The sequence below is a fragment of the Bidens hawaiensis genome, unplaced genomic scaffold (assembly GCF_021521415.1).
Source record: "Bidens hawaiensis isolate Kalapana, Puna unplaced genomic scaffold, B.hawaiensis_p1.1 tig00054300_1, whole genome shotgun sequence".
NCBI classification, from domain to species: domain Eukaryota; kingdom Viridiplantae; phylum Streptophyta; class Magnoliopsida; order Asterales; family Asteraceae; genus Bidens; species Bidens hawaiensis.
In genome coordinates, this window is record NW_027499803.1 from 28,368 (window position 1) to 45,338 (window position 16,971).

General features: G+C 35.6%; 1 protein-coding gene and 1 pseudogene across 1 annotated transcript; both read right to left on the reverse strand.

Annotated features, from left to right (window-relative positions):
* Window positions 1-599: 599 nt before the first annotated feature.
* On the reverse strand, window positions 600-3,137 carry LOC143600564 (protein FAR1-RELATED SEQUENCE 5-like; annotated as a pseudogene).
* Window positions 3,138-7,619: 4,482 nt separating this feature from the next.
* Window positions 7,620-16,706, reverse strand: LOC143600565 (pleiotropic drug resistance protein 3-like). Its single transcript, XM_077078217.1, has 21 exons — window positions 16,324-16,706; window positions 16,134-16,257; window positions 15,337-15,422; window positions 15,169-15,253; window positions 14,932-15,091; window positions 14,757-14,833; window positions 14,161-14,214; window positions 13,385-14,059; window positions 12,774-13,248; window positions 12,596-12,699; window positions 12,366-12,519; window positions 12,147-12,278; window positions 11,143-11,216; window positions 10,738-11,070; window positions 10,369-10,659; window positions 10,215-10,298; window positions 9,989-10,122; window positions 9,170-9,397; window positions 8,369-8,540; window positions 8,022-8,276; window positions 7,620-7,948 (listed from the first exon to the last, which is right to left on the reverse strand). Exons 1-21 carry the CDS (start codon window positions 16,671-16,673, stop codon window positions 7,682-7,684), a joined length of 4,314 nt encoding a protein of 1,437 aa, XP_076934332.1. The 5' UTR covers window positions 16,674-16,706; the 3' UTR covers window positions 7,620-7,681.
* Between the last annotated feature and the right edge of the window lie 265 nt (window positions 16,707-16,971).

The following is a 16,971-nucleotide window of genomic DNA, read 5'->3' on the forward strand; positions in this document are numbered from 1 at the left end:
GTTTAAAACACATCTAGTTTTTTTTACATGTGCTTCGTAATTCAAGTTTAGCTAATGAATCAATTTATTATAAGTAAAATGTTTTACAAAACAAAACGCTTTAATAAAAAAAACATGGTCAGGTGCTATGTGAAATGTTTGAGTAGGCACCATATGAACAAAGATTAAATTTGAACAGCTTTGGAAAATATTGGACAAAACCATATGATCACCCATCAGGTGTTGCTAAAAAAACATCCACCAGTTGTGTAAAACAAAAAGTTAGTAAACATGAAACCTTAAATAAAAACCATCAACTATCCATAATAATGTACCATCAATAATCCATAATAATGTCTAAGGTGAAATAAAAACCAATAAACAAAACATACTAAAGTCTAAGGTGAAATAAAAACCAATCAACAAAACATACTAAAGTCTATAGTGAAATTAAAACCCATCAACAAAATAAAAACATACTAAAGTCTTTAGTGAAATAAAAACCCGTCAACAAACCATAATAAAGTCTAAGGTTAAATAAGATTAAAGTGTAATGGAAAAAACCATCAACAATCCATAATAATGTCTAAGGTGAAATAAAAACCAATAAACAAAACATACTAAAGTCTATGGTGAAATAAAAACCCATCAACAAACCATAATAAAGTATAAGGTGATATAAGATTAAAGTGTATTTGTAAAAGACGTAACGGGCTACTCTTCCATATTTTCTTCATGTGAATTGCTTGCTCCATCTTGTGAAGGATCCTGTGGAGGTTTGTTGTTGATACTGAACAAGTGATGGTTGCGGGTGTTATGACCAGGTTCACGACATATTCTGCTGGCATTAGGGGCTTGTCCAGTTGCTTTTGACTTATAGCTTGCTCGCGTAATGACCTGAAGCGAATTGGAAGCCCACAACCTTTAGTCCTAACACCAATCAGGGCACGAATATGGATTTGATCTGGTTGTGTCACACCGGTTAGTTCAGCGAACCTGTCTTGCCGACTAGGTCTAGGGGCGTCGAAAGTAACCTCGTCTACTGTACTTTTGTACGCGTTAATGTAGTCGCGGTAATGATGTAACTTTTGCATGTCATCAACCAGCTTGTTTATGATATGGTCGTGCGCAATGTTGATGTCTCGAACAACACGATACACATCAGTACTTTTGTCTATGTTGGGCTCGTCAAAACCAATAGACTGCATAGGGCTGTTAGACACAGCGTCTTTTGTCCACCTACGATTGATGTACTGTTTGGGAAATACCCTGATATCCAAAATGTGGAGCACCTTAAAAATGTGACGACACAGTAAACCGAATTGCTCGAACCTTTTACAACTACAATAAACAGTGATGTCTTCGTTGCGAATCATAACCTACCATGAAGAACAATGTATAGTTATTTAAAGTGTAAAAATGAAATATAAACACAGTAAACCTAGCATATTGAGAATCCGATATACCTCGTGAAAAGAAGCAGGTAAGTGTAGAAAGTCACGAATATTGAATTTCAGAAAGTCATCGACGAGGACGTAACACCTGGAAGTGCAATTGTGAAGAGCAGCTTGTATTTCCAATTGGACATAAAAAAAACAGTTCTCGTATAGATTTCAACTGCTTGTTTCTCAAGTGTGTAGTTACTCCATATCTCGGCTGCTGTATACCTACAATCATGATCGTTCTTACGATGCTCATGTCTTTGATGATCCAATGCAGTCTCAAAATGGGCCAGAAACTCAACCAAAGTGCAACGTGGGTTACAAAACTGGCTAAAACAATGATTCTCGCTCTCTAATCTGGATGAAGTACGCATAAGACCAGACATGGTTTCTTCGCGATAGTGAGCAGGAATCCATGACTCTCTAATGTTGAATATGTCTTTTAGCCAAGTGTGATCGTTTAACTGAAAGTCATCCATTATTGAAGCCCACTCCGTTTCGAACAATTCAGGTGTTATTGAGTCGGTCCAAACAATATCACACAACCGAGTCTTAAAATCTGTGGTGTTGCAAAGGCCGGATCCTACCTGAAATAATATAATGGCATATTATAACACAATCAAACAAACTATGTACAGTAACAATAAACAACATAAACAAAAAAAGAGTTCTCTTGTACCTTCCCGGACAGCTTATCCATAATATGTCACATGCAAAGTCGATGCCTAGAATTAGGAAAAACGTCTTCAATTGCACGTTTCATGGCGGGATCTTGGTCAGTTACAACAACTGCTAGTGCATAGCCAAAAGCCTTCTTAAAACAATTCAGCAACCAAGTGTAAGATTCTGCGGTTTCCGATCCAAGCAACGCTGCACCAAGGGTAACATTCCTATTAGGGTTGTCAATTCCTAAAATGGAACAAAAACCAAGTTATACCTGTAAAACAAATGAATCAATAAATAAAACATAAAAAAAAGAAATAAAATTTTTGGTTGTCAATGATATTACTTGTTATGCCGATATGTTACATCAAATGAAACAACATCACCAAAGACGTAGAAATTCATCTTGGCTCGCTCATCGGCCCAAAATAAACCCTTTAATGCCCCGTCTGCTGCAGTAGAATAATCACATGAGAAATTGGGACCGAATTCTTTCTTCGCCATAAGACATTGAACAGCCATCTTAGCATCGTAGTCTCCAATGAATAAGTTGATACTTCTTTTGTAGTTTTTGCAATCAGACTTGGTTGCGCCAACTTTATCAAACCCACCATACATGGTCCTCATAATGTTAAAAGCTTTTACCGGACCAATGTTAATATTAGCAAGATCGTCTAACATCTTTTTGTGGGTAAACGTAAGCTCGCGAGCAGACTTTAAGAAGTGGATATCGTCTTCATCAACAAAAGGATGATTGTGTGCTTCACCAAAATATTTGACCCTATACATGCCATTGTCGGTTAAAATTAACCTTATTTGGGCTTCACAATTTGTTCTTTGAGATGGCTTCCTACTTTGTTTTTTCCCTTTGAACTCTTCACTTAATGTGTCCACTTCCTTAACAGTTCTTGAGTCTTCCTTAGTGCAAACAAAATACTTCAAACGGACAACATTTTTGTCCACCCACTGTGTTCCTTTCCTGATAGAAAAACCGCCCGCTAAAGCGTATCTTCTATAAAAAGACTCAGCGGCTTGAAGATTTTCAAAGATCATTCTTTCATTAGGTTTGATTGAGGCAGACACTAGTGGAGTGTACGCCTTCCTACCAGAATTTGGAGATACAAGCTGAATTCCAACTTCCTTGTACGCGGGTGGATCTATAATCGGATATAACAAACAATAAAAGTTAAGTTCCACAACAGAGAGCCCACAGAAGACATTGACGTTTAAAAGCACACATTTAAAACAAGAAAAATAAAATCTGAAGTGTTATAACATCTTAACAGTACCTAAATTTGTAAAACACACTAACTGAAACAAAAAATTTGCATTGGTTACAACGACAAAAAAAAAAAACAAACAGATGTTCAGAATTACCTACATTTATAAAACACACTAACTGAAACAAATAACTTGCATTGGTTAAAATGACACAAAAACACACACACACACACACAGATGTTCAAAAAGTATTTAATCTGAAAATTTACACGTAGCAAGAAAAACACAGTTACCAGGAGATAACTAAATAACCATCAAAACCTAAGGGGAGTGAAAAACACATCATCATGGGAAAGGATAACAAAATAATCATAACACCTAAAAAAACGGTACACATAGAAATTCACTTGAAAAAGATCCTTCTTTACACCATTAATGGATATCATAAGAGGGTATAAAGGAAGAACAAATATGATGATTATATAACATGAAATAAAAATTAAACACTCCATAACGTATTCAAGTTTACCTAATTCATCAACATCCTTGAAATTACTCATGTTGAAGATAAAGAATGCTGGTACGATCGCCGATAAAGAATGCTGGTATAATCGGCGATGGATTAATGAGAATCGGTCACAAACGTAGGTTGTTGTAGATGATCGGCCTTTTTTGTTAATGATTTTATAAAATATTATGATTACTATAATTAAGGAATTGTAACTGATTGTGATTAATATAAAGGAAAATAACATAATTAAAATTAGTTGGTTGATTACAATCTTGCCCTTGATTAGATATTTTGATATAATGGTCAAAACACTTCTTACACTTTCTAGGATAATTCTACTTTTTATTAAAACCTTGCTCTATATATAATTGCCTACAAACTCGTGTTACGCGTGGAACACCAGCGCCACATGACCGTGTACGACACCTACATCCCAGTTAATTCATAAATAAATGAATGAGAAAGTCTGAAAGATATCTATACACCTGTGTTATATAAAAATATGTCAGGGTTAGCGCACGGTTAATTCTCAATACTATCTTATTGAGTGTACATGTGTAACAAAATGTCGTAGGTGTATTCTTCACCTTATTCAAGACCTAAATAGCCACATTTAGGGGATTTCTTCACATTTAGCATCTCATGGTGTATAGCTTCTTGGGGATGACCTCACATAATCTCCTAAACCAAGAATTAAATATGCATAGCTCGATTTCATCCTCCATCAACTAAGGCTAAGGGTAGTGGGGCTTGATTCAAGCCCAAGTGATCCAATATATTTACGACACGACATGATCAGGCCCCAGAGGGTGTAGTGGTCCAGGTGATCCGGGGCTTGATTAATTTTTTTTTGTTTGTTAAACACAAAAATACTAAATTAAAACATTTCATAATAACATAAATAAAAAGGAAAATAAAAACATAAATTTAAAATGCAACAACCTCTAAAAAAATACATAAAAATAACATTTTTATTTTTTTTCGTCAATTCCTTCCGAATACGATCTTTTTCTTCCTCCATTATCGCTTGGTCGGATGGCGGTAGGTGGCTAAAGTCCTTGGCTAAAAAAGCCAAACTCTTGAGCCGGTTTTTTGTATGTCGAGCTTCACCAATCGAGAAGAGGCCACTTGACAATTCCTTAATTTCCTTTTTAAAGTCGTCATCACCAACTGGTTTTTTCCCACGTTCCCTACCCGGGGGGCGGCTACAACCTTGGTCTTTCAAATGACCTTCGGACAAGTTTAGGTCGAGTTCAATTTGATTCTCCGACCCGCTCGAAGAGACGTATGTGCCGGACGAACTAGTTTTCGTACGTTTTGCCCCTTCGCCAAAGTCATCCGCACATTGTTGCATCCATTTCGAGCACCTCCTTAACAACTCCCACAAGTAGCCCTCGTTAAACGTCTTCATCATCCCGTACCTCCTAAACACCTCTTGTTTCCATTCATCACAAGTGAATTGGTAAACCGAGAGATCATCGGTCCCACTCGGCCACATTCGGACTGCATTTCGGTTTTGTAGGTTGGTAAACAATCCTACAAATTTACGAATATCGGTCCACCGACCCGATATCATATTTTCGGTACGATCCGTACTCCCCACTTGCTTATAAAAACATTCCCGAACCTTGGCCCAAAAAACTCGACGTCTTTGAAAGTCGGCTACAAAATAAATAACAAAAAATGTAATAATTGCATACAAAACTAAAAAGATATATTGAAAAATAAAATTCGAAAAATAATTTACCCGCGTTCCGATCTTGGGATATTTCAATCCAAGCATTTGCCAACGCAAGTTTCTCTTCTTTAGACCACGGAGTAACCTTCCGCTTAACCGGTGCCGATGAACCACCCGCTTCTCCGATTTTCTTCCCCTTACTTTTGTGAGATCGTTTTGCGTGTTTAGCCGGCACCGATTCTGGCTCTGGTTGTGTGTCCGGGACCGAATATTCGGATTGTGACATAGCGGAGAACACGAAATCTTGAAACGATTCGTCGTCCAAGTAGTTCAATCCTTCGGAAAATTGAGGGTCGTTGATGTTGAAATTACCGAAACCCGAATCCGACATGGTGTGTTATTTTTATAAAATAGGGTTGTTATTTATAGTGGTAGTGGTAGGGTTTGTAAGTAAAAATTACATTATTATTTTTTTTAAAACTTGGCCCAACGGCTCTTTTTTGATCAAACCCATGTCCAACGGCTAATTTTTGCCCCGTGGTCCGCTCGCCTGGTCCGTTCGCACCCCCGATCACTAGAGGGTGGTAGTGGTGTGCGTGATCAAGCCCCGCTGCCACCTAAATCAAGCGCCTTGGTTCACCCACCATTACCCTCAGCCTAAGAGTGATCTCTTCATGATATTTTGTACTTATCAATATGATGACATTTAGTATTCATCACATATTTACATTAATGACAATGACATGACCCTCTCGTATAAACACATTGTTGTGTATGAATGGATTGGTCAATGCATGATAAATAGTGTTGGAAAACTTGAACAATACAAAGTTTGTTTAGTTGCTCAATTTTGTTTGAATTAGAGGGTTTTAATTATGATTAAACATCTAATTGTGTTGTCAAATCAACCAGGAGAAGAGAGTCGTCATGTTATCAAATCAATAGGCCCACAACACGAACTATTCTTAGCATTGATGTATCTCGTTTTCTTGATTAAGATCCTTTTTATCTTTCTTTCATTTTTAGATTGATTAGTTGCGTATACTAGTGTAGCTAGATAAGCCAATTTTACTTAAAGTCATCATGCTAGATAACATTTTTCGGTTATTTTTTTAATTAACTATATTAGGGCCAATTTTTCTTAAAGTTATCAAACTATATCAACTTTTCACTTATTTTTTCTTGATGATAACGTTCCCGGTCTAGTGATTATGAGGAACTAATTTATAAATTATTAGAGAAAGTCCTTAGCGCTCTTGTATGATTGTTACATGTCCAGCAACTGATTATTTTGCTGACATTTTTATTAGGTATTAACGTCAATTTTCTTTTCATTTAGATCGAGTTCGATGCACAAGAACCTCACTCTATTTACAATCTAATGTTTTACCCGAACTCACAGTAATGGAGTTTATGCGAATAAAAGTTTAGATATGGCATTTGAATATTTGATGTTGATATGAACTTTTCCGAACACCAATATGTATGTTCTTGGTATTTAATATGATAGACAGCCTTTTGTACTGTAGTTCAATCTTATGTATGTCGCAAATCTTCGTAAATCATTTGTGGCACAAAGGTAAACGAGATGTAAATCCCCTAACGTCTAGTCTCAAGGACGAATTGATATAACTCATCAAAACGTAAACACACAATAATTAATGTTGAATAACTCTCAATATTATATAGAGGAAATATAACTCAAAAACCCCTATTACACATAACTCGTGTTTCTCTAGATGAACACTAACTCGGTTACATCTCGTGTGTTTATCTAATGTCTAACCATAACTCGGTTTATATGGACTAACCTAACTTGTTAGCCAAGACATTACTAAATATAATAAAACCCTAATTGCAACCCCATAAACCCATTACATATTAACAAACCCCACATACCTAATATGTCCAACTCGGTTACCTACACGTGACAAGCCTATTGAAATGGAAATTAGGTCCAACATAGTCTGGCAATCCAAACTACATTATTACTTATATTTAAACTTTAACATTTCTAACATTTGTCAACCAATTAGACACAAACAAGTTAGACTTTTAAGTAGCAATACTTGAAAATTCATGTGTCTAGAGACAATACTGTTATGTTATTCACTTTGTTACAACATATAGATACACATACTTGACTTGTGGCTGAACTTAAGGTTATAAAAAAGTTGACTGCAAAATTTACCTTCTCTGAAAGTTGAATTTTGCTATACACAATGCAAACAGAGAAGCAAGAATAATAGGAAACAATGCTAGAATTACAAAGGTGAGTGGTAATAACTCATGATGATACCCAAAATAATCTTTTATAAAAGCTTCCACAGATTTGTTTTCCCCAAAAACTAAAATCTCAGTCTTCACATCTCCATATTGAGAAGTAAGCATTGCATTAAGTGACCATGAAGTAGGAGTTATATAGTACAACCATATCCACCAATTGGGAATTTTCTACAAAAAAAAATGAAAATAAAACCTTCAATTTCATAACATATTAACAAGTTAAGAGTTAACATGAACTTACCGGTTTAGGCATTAAAAATCCAGCAAAAAGATTAAATATCGTGTAAAACGCAGACTGCAAAATAGCAGCAACCGGAAAACTTGGTGTAACCGCAACAAGCAGCATTCCCAAATAAGTAAAGTACATTAATGTACACAGAAATGTATAAAAGTAACAGAAAACCTTGTACACCGACCGATAATATCCTATCATCGGATACGTGATGCACACAAATGCAAGTGACTGTGCAAACAGATACGGGAACTCAATTGTCACCTACAACATATAATCGAAACATTATTTTATACCTAAGTACATAACAAAATCATATAAATGATAACTTCTTTTATTAATAGTTTAACACGGACCTGCGCAATAGCATAAGCCCACGATGCGTACATCCCAGAAAACCTTTCTCGATACAGAACGGTTCGTTCCATGGAAACGTATGGTATAGCAGAAGACGAGTTGTTAATGCCACAAAAGATTACCGCAGTGAACATTGAACCAAGAACATTAAACAAACTCTGCTGGTTGTGTCTGTCACGCGCATGCATATCAGATGATTTCGGGGTTAGTATGAAGAAAATAGGAGCGTTAACTAAACATATAAAAGAGAAGAATTATATTAACCGAATACCATGTTTACAATGGATGGGAACCCTGAATATTTAGCCTAGTAAAATGGGTGGGGTTTGTGTCACAGGTCAAAATGAGTTTGAGTCAAAACATGGTCATGGACCGTTTTTAAGTTAACTGGTTCCTTTTTGACCCGTTAGACTAATTTGAGGTGACCCAAATTGACTAAACTAGGTGGCCCAAATTAACCCATATACTATATTTTTGCCAAAATCAACCAACTGTTTGAAGAATGGGTCAAGATTGCCACCTATACTAAGAATATAGGAAATCAGAAGTCCTAAACAAACCTGTAACGGGCTCGTGGGCTAAAGGAAAACTAAACCCTAACAATTATTATTATTAGTCAATAATCATTATTGTTATTTGTCTACTGCCCATCGACTTGAGACCCATTACAGGTTAGCTTTTGGTTTTCTATATATTGAGGGTTCCCCCCATCCATTGTAAACACAATATTCAATTCGGATATTAAATCTAGCAAAAAGAATGCAAGGTAAGCATGAAATACATGAGTAGTTTTAACTTACATGTTCCTCCCTTGGTCCCAGAAGAGTAAGCCGAAAATAAGCGAGGCGAAGAGCATATGCATGGACCGCATCAAGTTGTATGAGGGGCTTCTCCAATAAGATAAATGTTGTTTCCATAAACAAGCCTTGAACTGGCCCCACCCGTTTTGTGGGAAACGGGTTGGGAAATACAAGTCTTTTGAACCCGGAGGTGGTTTACTTAATGTGTTTACTAGTTCTTTATTGCTCCTATTGTATAAGAAAGAAAATACGTAGTTAGACTAAAACTAAATGCTCAAAGCAGACAAATGCAGGCTTGTAAACGATTGAACATGCAATGAACGGACTGTGAACCGTTAGGCAGAAACTTTGATTATGATTGTTTATTTGATAAATGAACGAACATGAACACATGTTTCGTTTATGTTTGTTCATTCAAATTCATTCTGTTCGCTAGTTCATGTCTGTTTAAGTTCGTTCGTCGCAATATTCATTTAAAACTTTTTGGCTCATTACAACTTAGTCTAGTTTTAATAAACTTTTGGGCCCAACACATTGTTCTTTACATTACTTTTAATCGGTTTGAGCTTAGTTATGTTTGCTCATTAACCTTTCGTTTATATTGTTAACGAATGAACGTAAACGAACGCGAACATATTCATTTTCTAAACGAACAAACATGAACAAGAAAACCCCGCTCGTTTTCTTGTTCGTGCTCGATCAATTACTCGGTTAAAGTTGAACGGATAAGCGCGAGCTTGCTCCATTCATGTTTGTTCAGTTCGTTTACATGCTTACACAAATGTAAGTTAAGAGTTGAAGGTGTAAGCTGTAACTTACTCATACAAAGATGAACTAGTATATATTTCACCAAAGTCAACTCCAAGTTCGGCTTCCATCGACGTTGAAGTAACCTCTAACATCCATGTTGCAGGATTATAGTTGTCTCTAATCTTTGGCGCCCCTTTAATGTGCTGTTTCAAAAACATGTCATACAAATCAAATATACTACTAACTATGATAAATTAAATATCTAGTATGTGCATCTGTATTGAAGTCAACTAACCTCAAAGTATTCAATAACCCTACTTGAATTATGCCCGAGCGGCCCGCAGTAAATCATGCGTCCACCATTTTTCAACAAGATTAACTGCAAGAACATGGATGATGAAATATACATTACCTTTGAAAAAATAAAATTATTAAATATCTCAATTTACCTCATCAAAGGCTTCAAAAATGTCAATGCTCGGTTGATGAATGGTGCACACAATAGTTCTCCCAGTATCAACAATATTCTTCACAGCCCGCATGACAATGGCTGCTGACCTGGCATCCAGCCCGGTTGTTGGTTCATCCATGAATATTATGGATGGATTAGCAACAACCTCAACCGCAATTGTTAACCGCTTACGCTGCTCAGTTGATAAACCACTAACCCCAGGAATCCCAACCAAGGAATCTTTTATCGCATAAAGCTCAACTGTTTCCAGTATTTCCTCTATAAATTTCTGCACACGTGAAAAGAAAACTTTAAGTCAAAGTCAAAAGCCAAATTACCAAAAGTAATTTGTAAAGCATTTTCATACATATTTGGTTTTTGGGTCAATGTCCGGATGAAGACGGAGCCAAGCGGAAAATGTAACTGATTCTTCAACTGTAATCTGGGGCGAATGTACATCGGTTTGTTCACAGTATCCTGATATCCGTGCAAACGTATCTTGAACTTTTGGATAACCACCAATCTTAATTTCTCCTTCAACAATGCCACTGGTTTTTCTGCCAACGAGGACATCAAGAAGTGTTGTTTTTCCAGCACCACTTACACCCATTAACGCTGTAAGAACACCGGGTCTAAAAGCACCCGTGATGTCACGTAGTAGTTGGAGTCTTTTACCAGTGAACCCATGCTCTCTCATTTCCTGATGTTTAATGTTTACGATTTAAATAGTGGGAGTTTAGTGTTTAAGGTTTAAGTAAGTTTGAGTAATTACCGGTGAGGGTTCGACGTAGTACTGCAGATCTTGAAAGGTGATCGTTAGTGGTTCAAATGGTAACACCATTTTTCCTGTAAGATAAGTTGATGGATAAATATTACCGATGAACAAAAGACTCGAAATCAGATATAACCATCAATAGTATGCTATAAATAAGAGTGTAAATGAGCCAAGCCGCTCATAAGCTGCTTGAGACCGGCTCGATAAAAGCTCAAATCAAGCCAAGCTAAAACGAGCTCGAGCCAGAAAATAAGCTTGTTTAAACAAGCTTGAGTAAGCTAGCGAACCTAAACAAGTCTATTATTATATATAGGTTTATTTAATATATGTTTGTGTGATTTTGTTCACTATATATTTAAGTAATAATTATTATTATATATAAAATTTTGATAAAAACAACAAACTAGTATATATTACGTTATATTTATAATTTATAATTATAAATATATATAAAAACAATTATGAACGTATATGAATTAATTAATAAATAATAAACGAGTCGAGTCTAAGCCCGAGCTTCACTTGTCAAGCTCAAGTAGGCTAATGAGCCTACTACTTATATCATATATTTATATAATGTTTATATAACATATATTTATAAATTATAACTATTATTATATGTAAAATTATGAAAGAAAATAACTAATTTTGTATAGAAGTTTGAATGGCGATAAAAATAACTAAATAGTATATACTATGTTATATAAAAATTTATGATTATACAACGACCATACCGGGTAATATCCCACTAGCTAGGCTATTGGTATGGTATGAAATAAGTGATATAAGATGCATGCTATCCAGCATAATTATAATGTTTACAATTATAAATGCATATAAAAATAATTATGAATGCATATACATATTATTTAACAAATAATAAATGAGCCGAACTCGAGCTTGAAAGTTCTGGCTTGGCTCGACTTATTTGCAACCCTAGTTATAAACATGGATAAATAACTATTGATATGCATAGTGATGGATAATTAAAAGATACCAACCTTCATAAGGCTCCAAGCCATTGGTATTGGAACTTTTAGTTAATTCATTGTTTTGAGTTTGGTGTTTAGATCCTTCACCTCCATGTACTTGAGATACCTTTTCCTTAGAAATAATTGCACGTGTACCAGGAGCTGAAGATATAAACAACCTCATTAACTATTAACTAAAAATAACATGACACTCACGTTCAAAATCGACACTATTAAAAAGAAAGTTACCCTTAAAGAAGCTTAAAGCCAAAATGAATCCTATGTTGAATAGCAATGCAAAACCATACAATGCACCAAGTGAAATCCAGTAATAATACCCCTCAAAGTCTAGACCCCGGCTTTCAAGTGTTTGCAGCCCCATGGTTGTGTTTGTAGATGCCATCTGTTTGAAAAATATAATCAGTATCTTATTATTACTTTATGCAAGATAATAATATACAAGGATTCTAGTGATTCACCTTGTTCCATCTGGGAGAAAGAAATTCGTTAACCGCGAGCCCGATTTCTCCATACGACAGGGGACAAAACCAAAATCCCCATTTTAACCAAGCTGGCATTGAAGCTGCAACAAGTTCACATCTCTTTAGTTATCTTTACATGTAAAAAGACACAAAAACAATATATGGAAAAACCTACTGTGCGGTATAATGAAGCCACCGAACGTTAGCAGAAACAATATTGATATACTGCCTGCAGTTGTAGAGGCAACAACAGTTTGAAACACAGATGCAAGGAACCGAAACATGGAAACAGAAGTGAAGTGGGCCCCAAAAAGTATCAACAGCTGACGGAAGAATCTTCCGGGTTCAGGGCTGTATCCGATAACATAATAAGTAAGACATGTCCAAATGGTGGATTCTAATAATGACAATGGAATCTTGAGAATTGATGCGGGAATCGCGTAGGCCCATGCAGGGTAGAAGTACATATCCCTCTGTTTGTAGAATATTGGAAGTCTTGAAACTGTCATAGCTGATTCTGGGAACCCGTCGACTAGAAGGATTACAAGGGCGTAAAAGAGTGACCCGAGATAATAATTCGCGTTAATGATATCGGGCTTTAATCTAGTTCTCAAAAAGACAGTCATTGTGATTACTGCAATTATGATAAGCTGCACACAAGTAACAAATAACAAGTTTCATATGCCAAATAACGACTAGGGTCACTTAAAGGCAACATTGGTCAACTAGGGGCATTTAGGGTCAACCGAACGGTCAACGATGGTAAAAGCATTAATTGGTAAGTACCTGGACTGTCTTAAAGATGTAAACAAACGAATTTCTTTTCATGAGAAGAATCTCTCTAGACATGCAAGCTTTAAACAGAGCCCACTTAGGCAGAGAATACATATGGAACGAAATGGCATTCTCGTGAGCTGGCAATCTCGTGAATGGTTTGGAAATATCATCATCAATTCCTTTACCGAAATAAGATTCCTTAAACCTCATGGATAACGTGTCAACCGAGACATAACTATATGATTCTTCGGCCCGGCACCAGTACGTTGCTTGATCTTTTCTTGAAACAACCTCTTGGAGGAAGTCAGCTACGCCTTTTCTCTCTGGGCACTTAAAACCAAGACCCTCAAAATACTCTAGAACGTTACCACGGGGCCCATGATACACGATCATACCTTCCGCCATTAACATGATGTCATCAAAGAGATCGAAGGCTTCTGGTGATGGCTGAAGAAGTGAAATGAGTACAGAAGCATCTGTTATATGAGCCAGCTGCTGCAGACAAGTAAGTATCTGATATGTGGTGGAACTGTCTAGTCCGTTTGATATTTCGTCCATGTACAAAGCTTTTGTGGGACCCACAATCATCTCCCCCGTAGTCAATCTTTTCTTTTGACCACCAGAGATTCCTCTCCTCATGGCATCTCCAAACATTGTATCAGCACAAATGTCAAGTCCAAGAATCTAGAATGCATGGTATTTGCGGGACAATCAGCATATTGTGCATACCCATATATGAAATAGTTAACACTACATAATAGGCTCATATCAGCTAAAAGACTTACCTTGAGTATGTAGTTTGTCTGAAGAGTTGTCTTCTGTCCTTCAACTGAAATTGCCTATGGAATTTAAACATGATTATAAATATATGTATGTGTGTGTAGGCATATACAGGGGAGGGCTTTAGGCAATATATAGTTTTTTGCAAAAACGGAAGAATCAAAATAAATCATTCATTTTTTCGATCTTATAGAAATTTAAAATATACAAAAAATGGTTGAGATGCCATGTTTATTCACCTCTCCTAATATTCCAAAAATAAGATACACAAAATTTAGTCATATATAGAACCTACACATGAGCAAATCATGTGTAGGTTATATTTCCTACACATAACATACACACGTGCAGGTAAACGTTAAAAACTGAAAAAGAAAAAATAACATACTAACAAATTAGTTTAATGGTTTTTTACATACATAACATCGACATTTGCATGCAAAAAGTAAAAGTATTAAAAGGTACGACCACTGACTGAAAAAATTAAATGATTTTTATGCTTGTTCTTTATGTTTCTGCAATAATTTAGTCTTTTGTAGCAAACTGATTAAATGAAAGGATAGCTGGTAGATTACACAAACAATAAATACCAACATGTTACCTTCATAAAAGTGTCTATATCAGGATCTGGAATGATCCCTGCTTCTTTCTCCCTTCTGCTAACCTCCATCATAATATCTATACGAAAACAAAACAACTTTAACTTAATTCGTAAGCCATGTAGCGTTTGTTGTATATGAATGAAGTGAAGTAAGCAAGCAATCAGTCATACGTACCTGCACGGTTTCCCGTACCCTGACAACAGGATGAGAAATCAAGTGTTTCTCTAACAGTCATTTCAGGAATATGCAAATCATTTTGGCTTATGTAAGCAGCAGTTCTTTGAGGAACAAATTCTTCTAATTTGTATCCATTGTACGAAATTTGACCACTAATCTGCATTAGTGAATCAAAAAACATTACTTCAACTACTCATTGATGTTTATACAATCAAGCAAATGCAAGTTTAAAACCTTAAGAGATTTGTCTAGATTCCCTGAAAGTGCTTTCAACAATGTTGTTTTCCCACACCCTGGAGGACCAAGAAGCAAAGTCATCCTGCAACAAAATTAAAAAGTAAATATTAACTGTTGAACAAGCAGATATTATTATTATCATTATTATTTGAATTGTATTCCTACCTTCCTGGCTTAATAACGCCACTGATATCTTTTAAAATGGTTATCTTCGCCCGTTTGGACTTCAAACCAGGTATCATCACAATGTCCTGTGACAGAAAAAGAAAGCATTCGTTTCGAATTTAGATAATAAATCAATACCCTTACATAGTTACATTTTAATTAGTTTAATGATATAACACACCATTTTAATTGTATTGAAACAACCACCTTGGTAACGTCCCATTTGAAGCAAAATCATAAAACTGTAACATGCTTCAATCAAGCCAACAACACTTTACAGATTTATACATAATTAAAACTTATGTTAAAAATATTTGTAACTTTCATTTTATCCCATGATTTAAACTCTTTTAAAGAATAAGAATGTAGGTCTCGTGTTAAGATCATGTGAAAATATAAAATCGTACAAAATACATCATGGAAAAGTCAATCACTGCTTTACATTTGTTAAAACTTTGGGTCTCACTCAAAGTTTATTTGCGGGACCCACTCCCACATATTATCTGTAATCTCAGAAAGAGTATAACTAACTTAAACAATCCATTAAGAATAAAGAAACTTGTATATATCTTGTATGATTTAACAATTTACATAACGTCACCACAAGACGTGCGTTCTTATTAACTAAAAACACTTCAATCACAGAAAAAATAAAACATATAAGTATTGCGTCAATTGTAGTTAGTAACTCGATGAACAGGAAATTAACTTTGAACCAACAACAGTTTAAAGTTTGTTAATTATTATCAGTTTAAGCTTGCAAAGTAAAGTGACATGAGTCATAGTTATATACTTACAGAAAGCAAACTTTGCAAAGAATTCCAAAGCGTCGGGAGGGGCTTTCCATGAACTACTTCACACTCGGCTTCTACACGAAGATTCTTATATCTCACTTCCACAGAGGGCAAATGAACACCAACCCTAACATAACAGATTTAACTGTAATTTAACAGAAATCTGTATACTAATGAAATTGAAACATCTTACTTGTCAGTTCGTTTTCTAAGTTTCTGCAACAATCGAAGGTTGTCGTGCTCAATGTGTTTGATGAGCTTTTCAATAAACATGTGCCTTTCAGGAGGAAGGAGTTTTGTGACATCAACAACCTTCTTTCCATCTTCTTCATTAAACAAAGATGATCTCAACCGTTCAAATGTTGCCAGTCTATCGATTGCAGCCCATTGTAGCAGATTCTCCTCGGTCTCATCATTATCATTGTTGTTCACAGAACTTATTTCTGAATTTGCACGCCGAAAAGATGATCTTAAACTTCTACCAAGTTCGGATAACTCGAGTCTCAGTGACTCTAGTTCTTCTGAACCAACTAACTGGGCCATACTAAATCTCTACTTTCAGTGAGATCAATATATATAGAGAGAGAGTCAAATTATATAGACATATATATTATGAGTGGATATACCTATAAACAAACAGATATGTGTATATAAGGGCAGTTGTTCCTTCAAATGATGATAATGCAATGCATCATGCATTACGCATTCATTGCTTAAAAAAGGTGTTTTTGACAAAAAGACATCATTCATTTATTAGTTAAAACAAATATATCAAAACTCCGTGTGTGTGAGAGAGAGAGAGAGAGAGACTAAGTATATTGTCAATGGTCTTGGAGGTGAA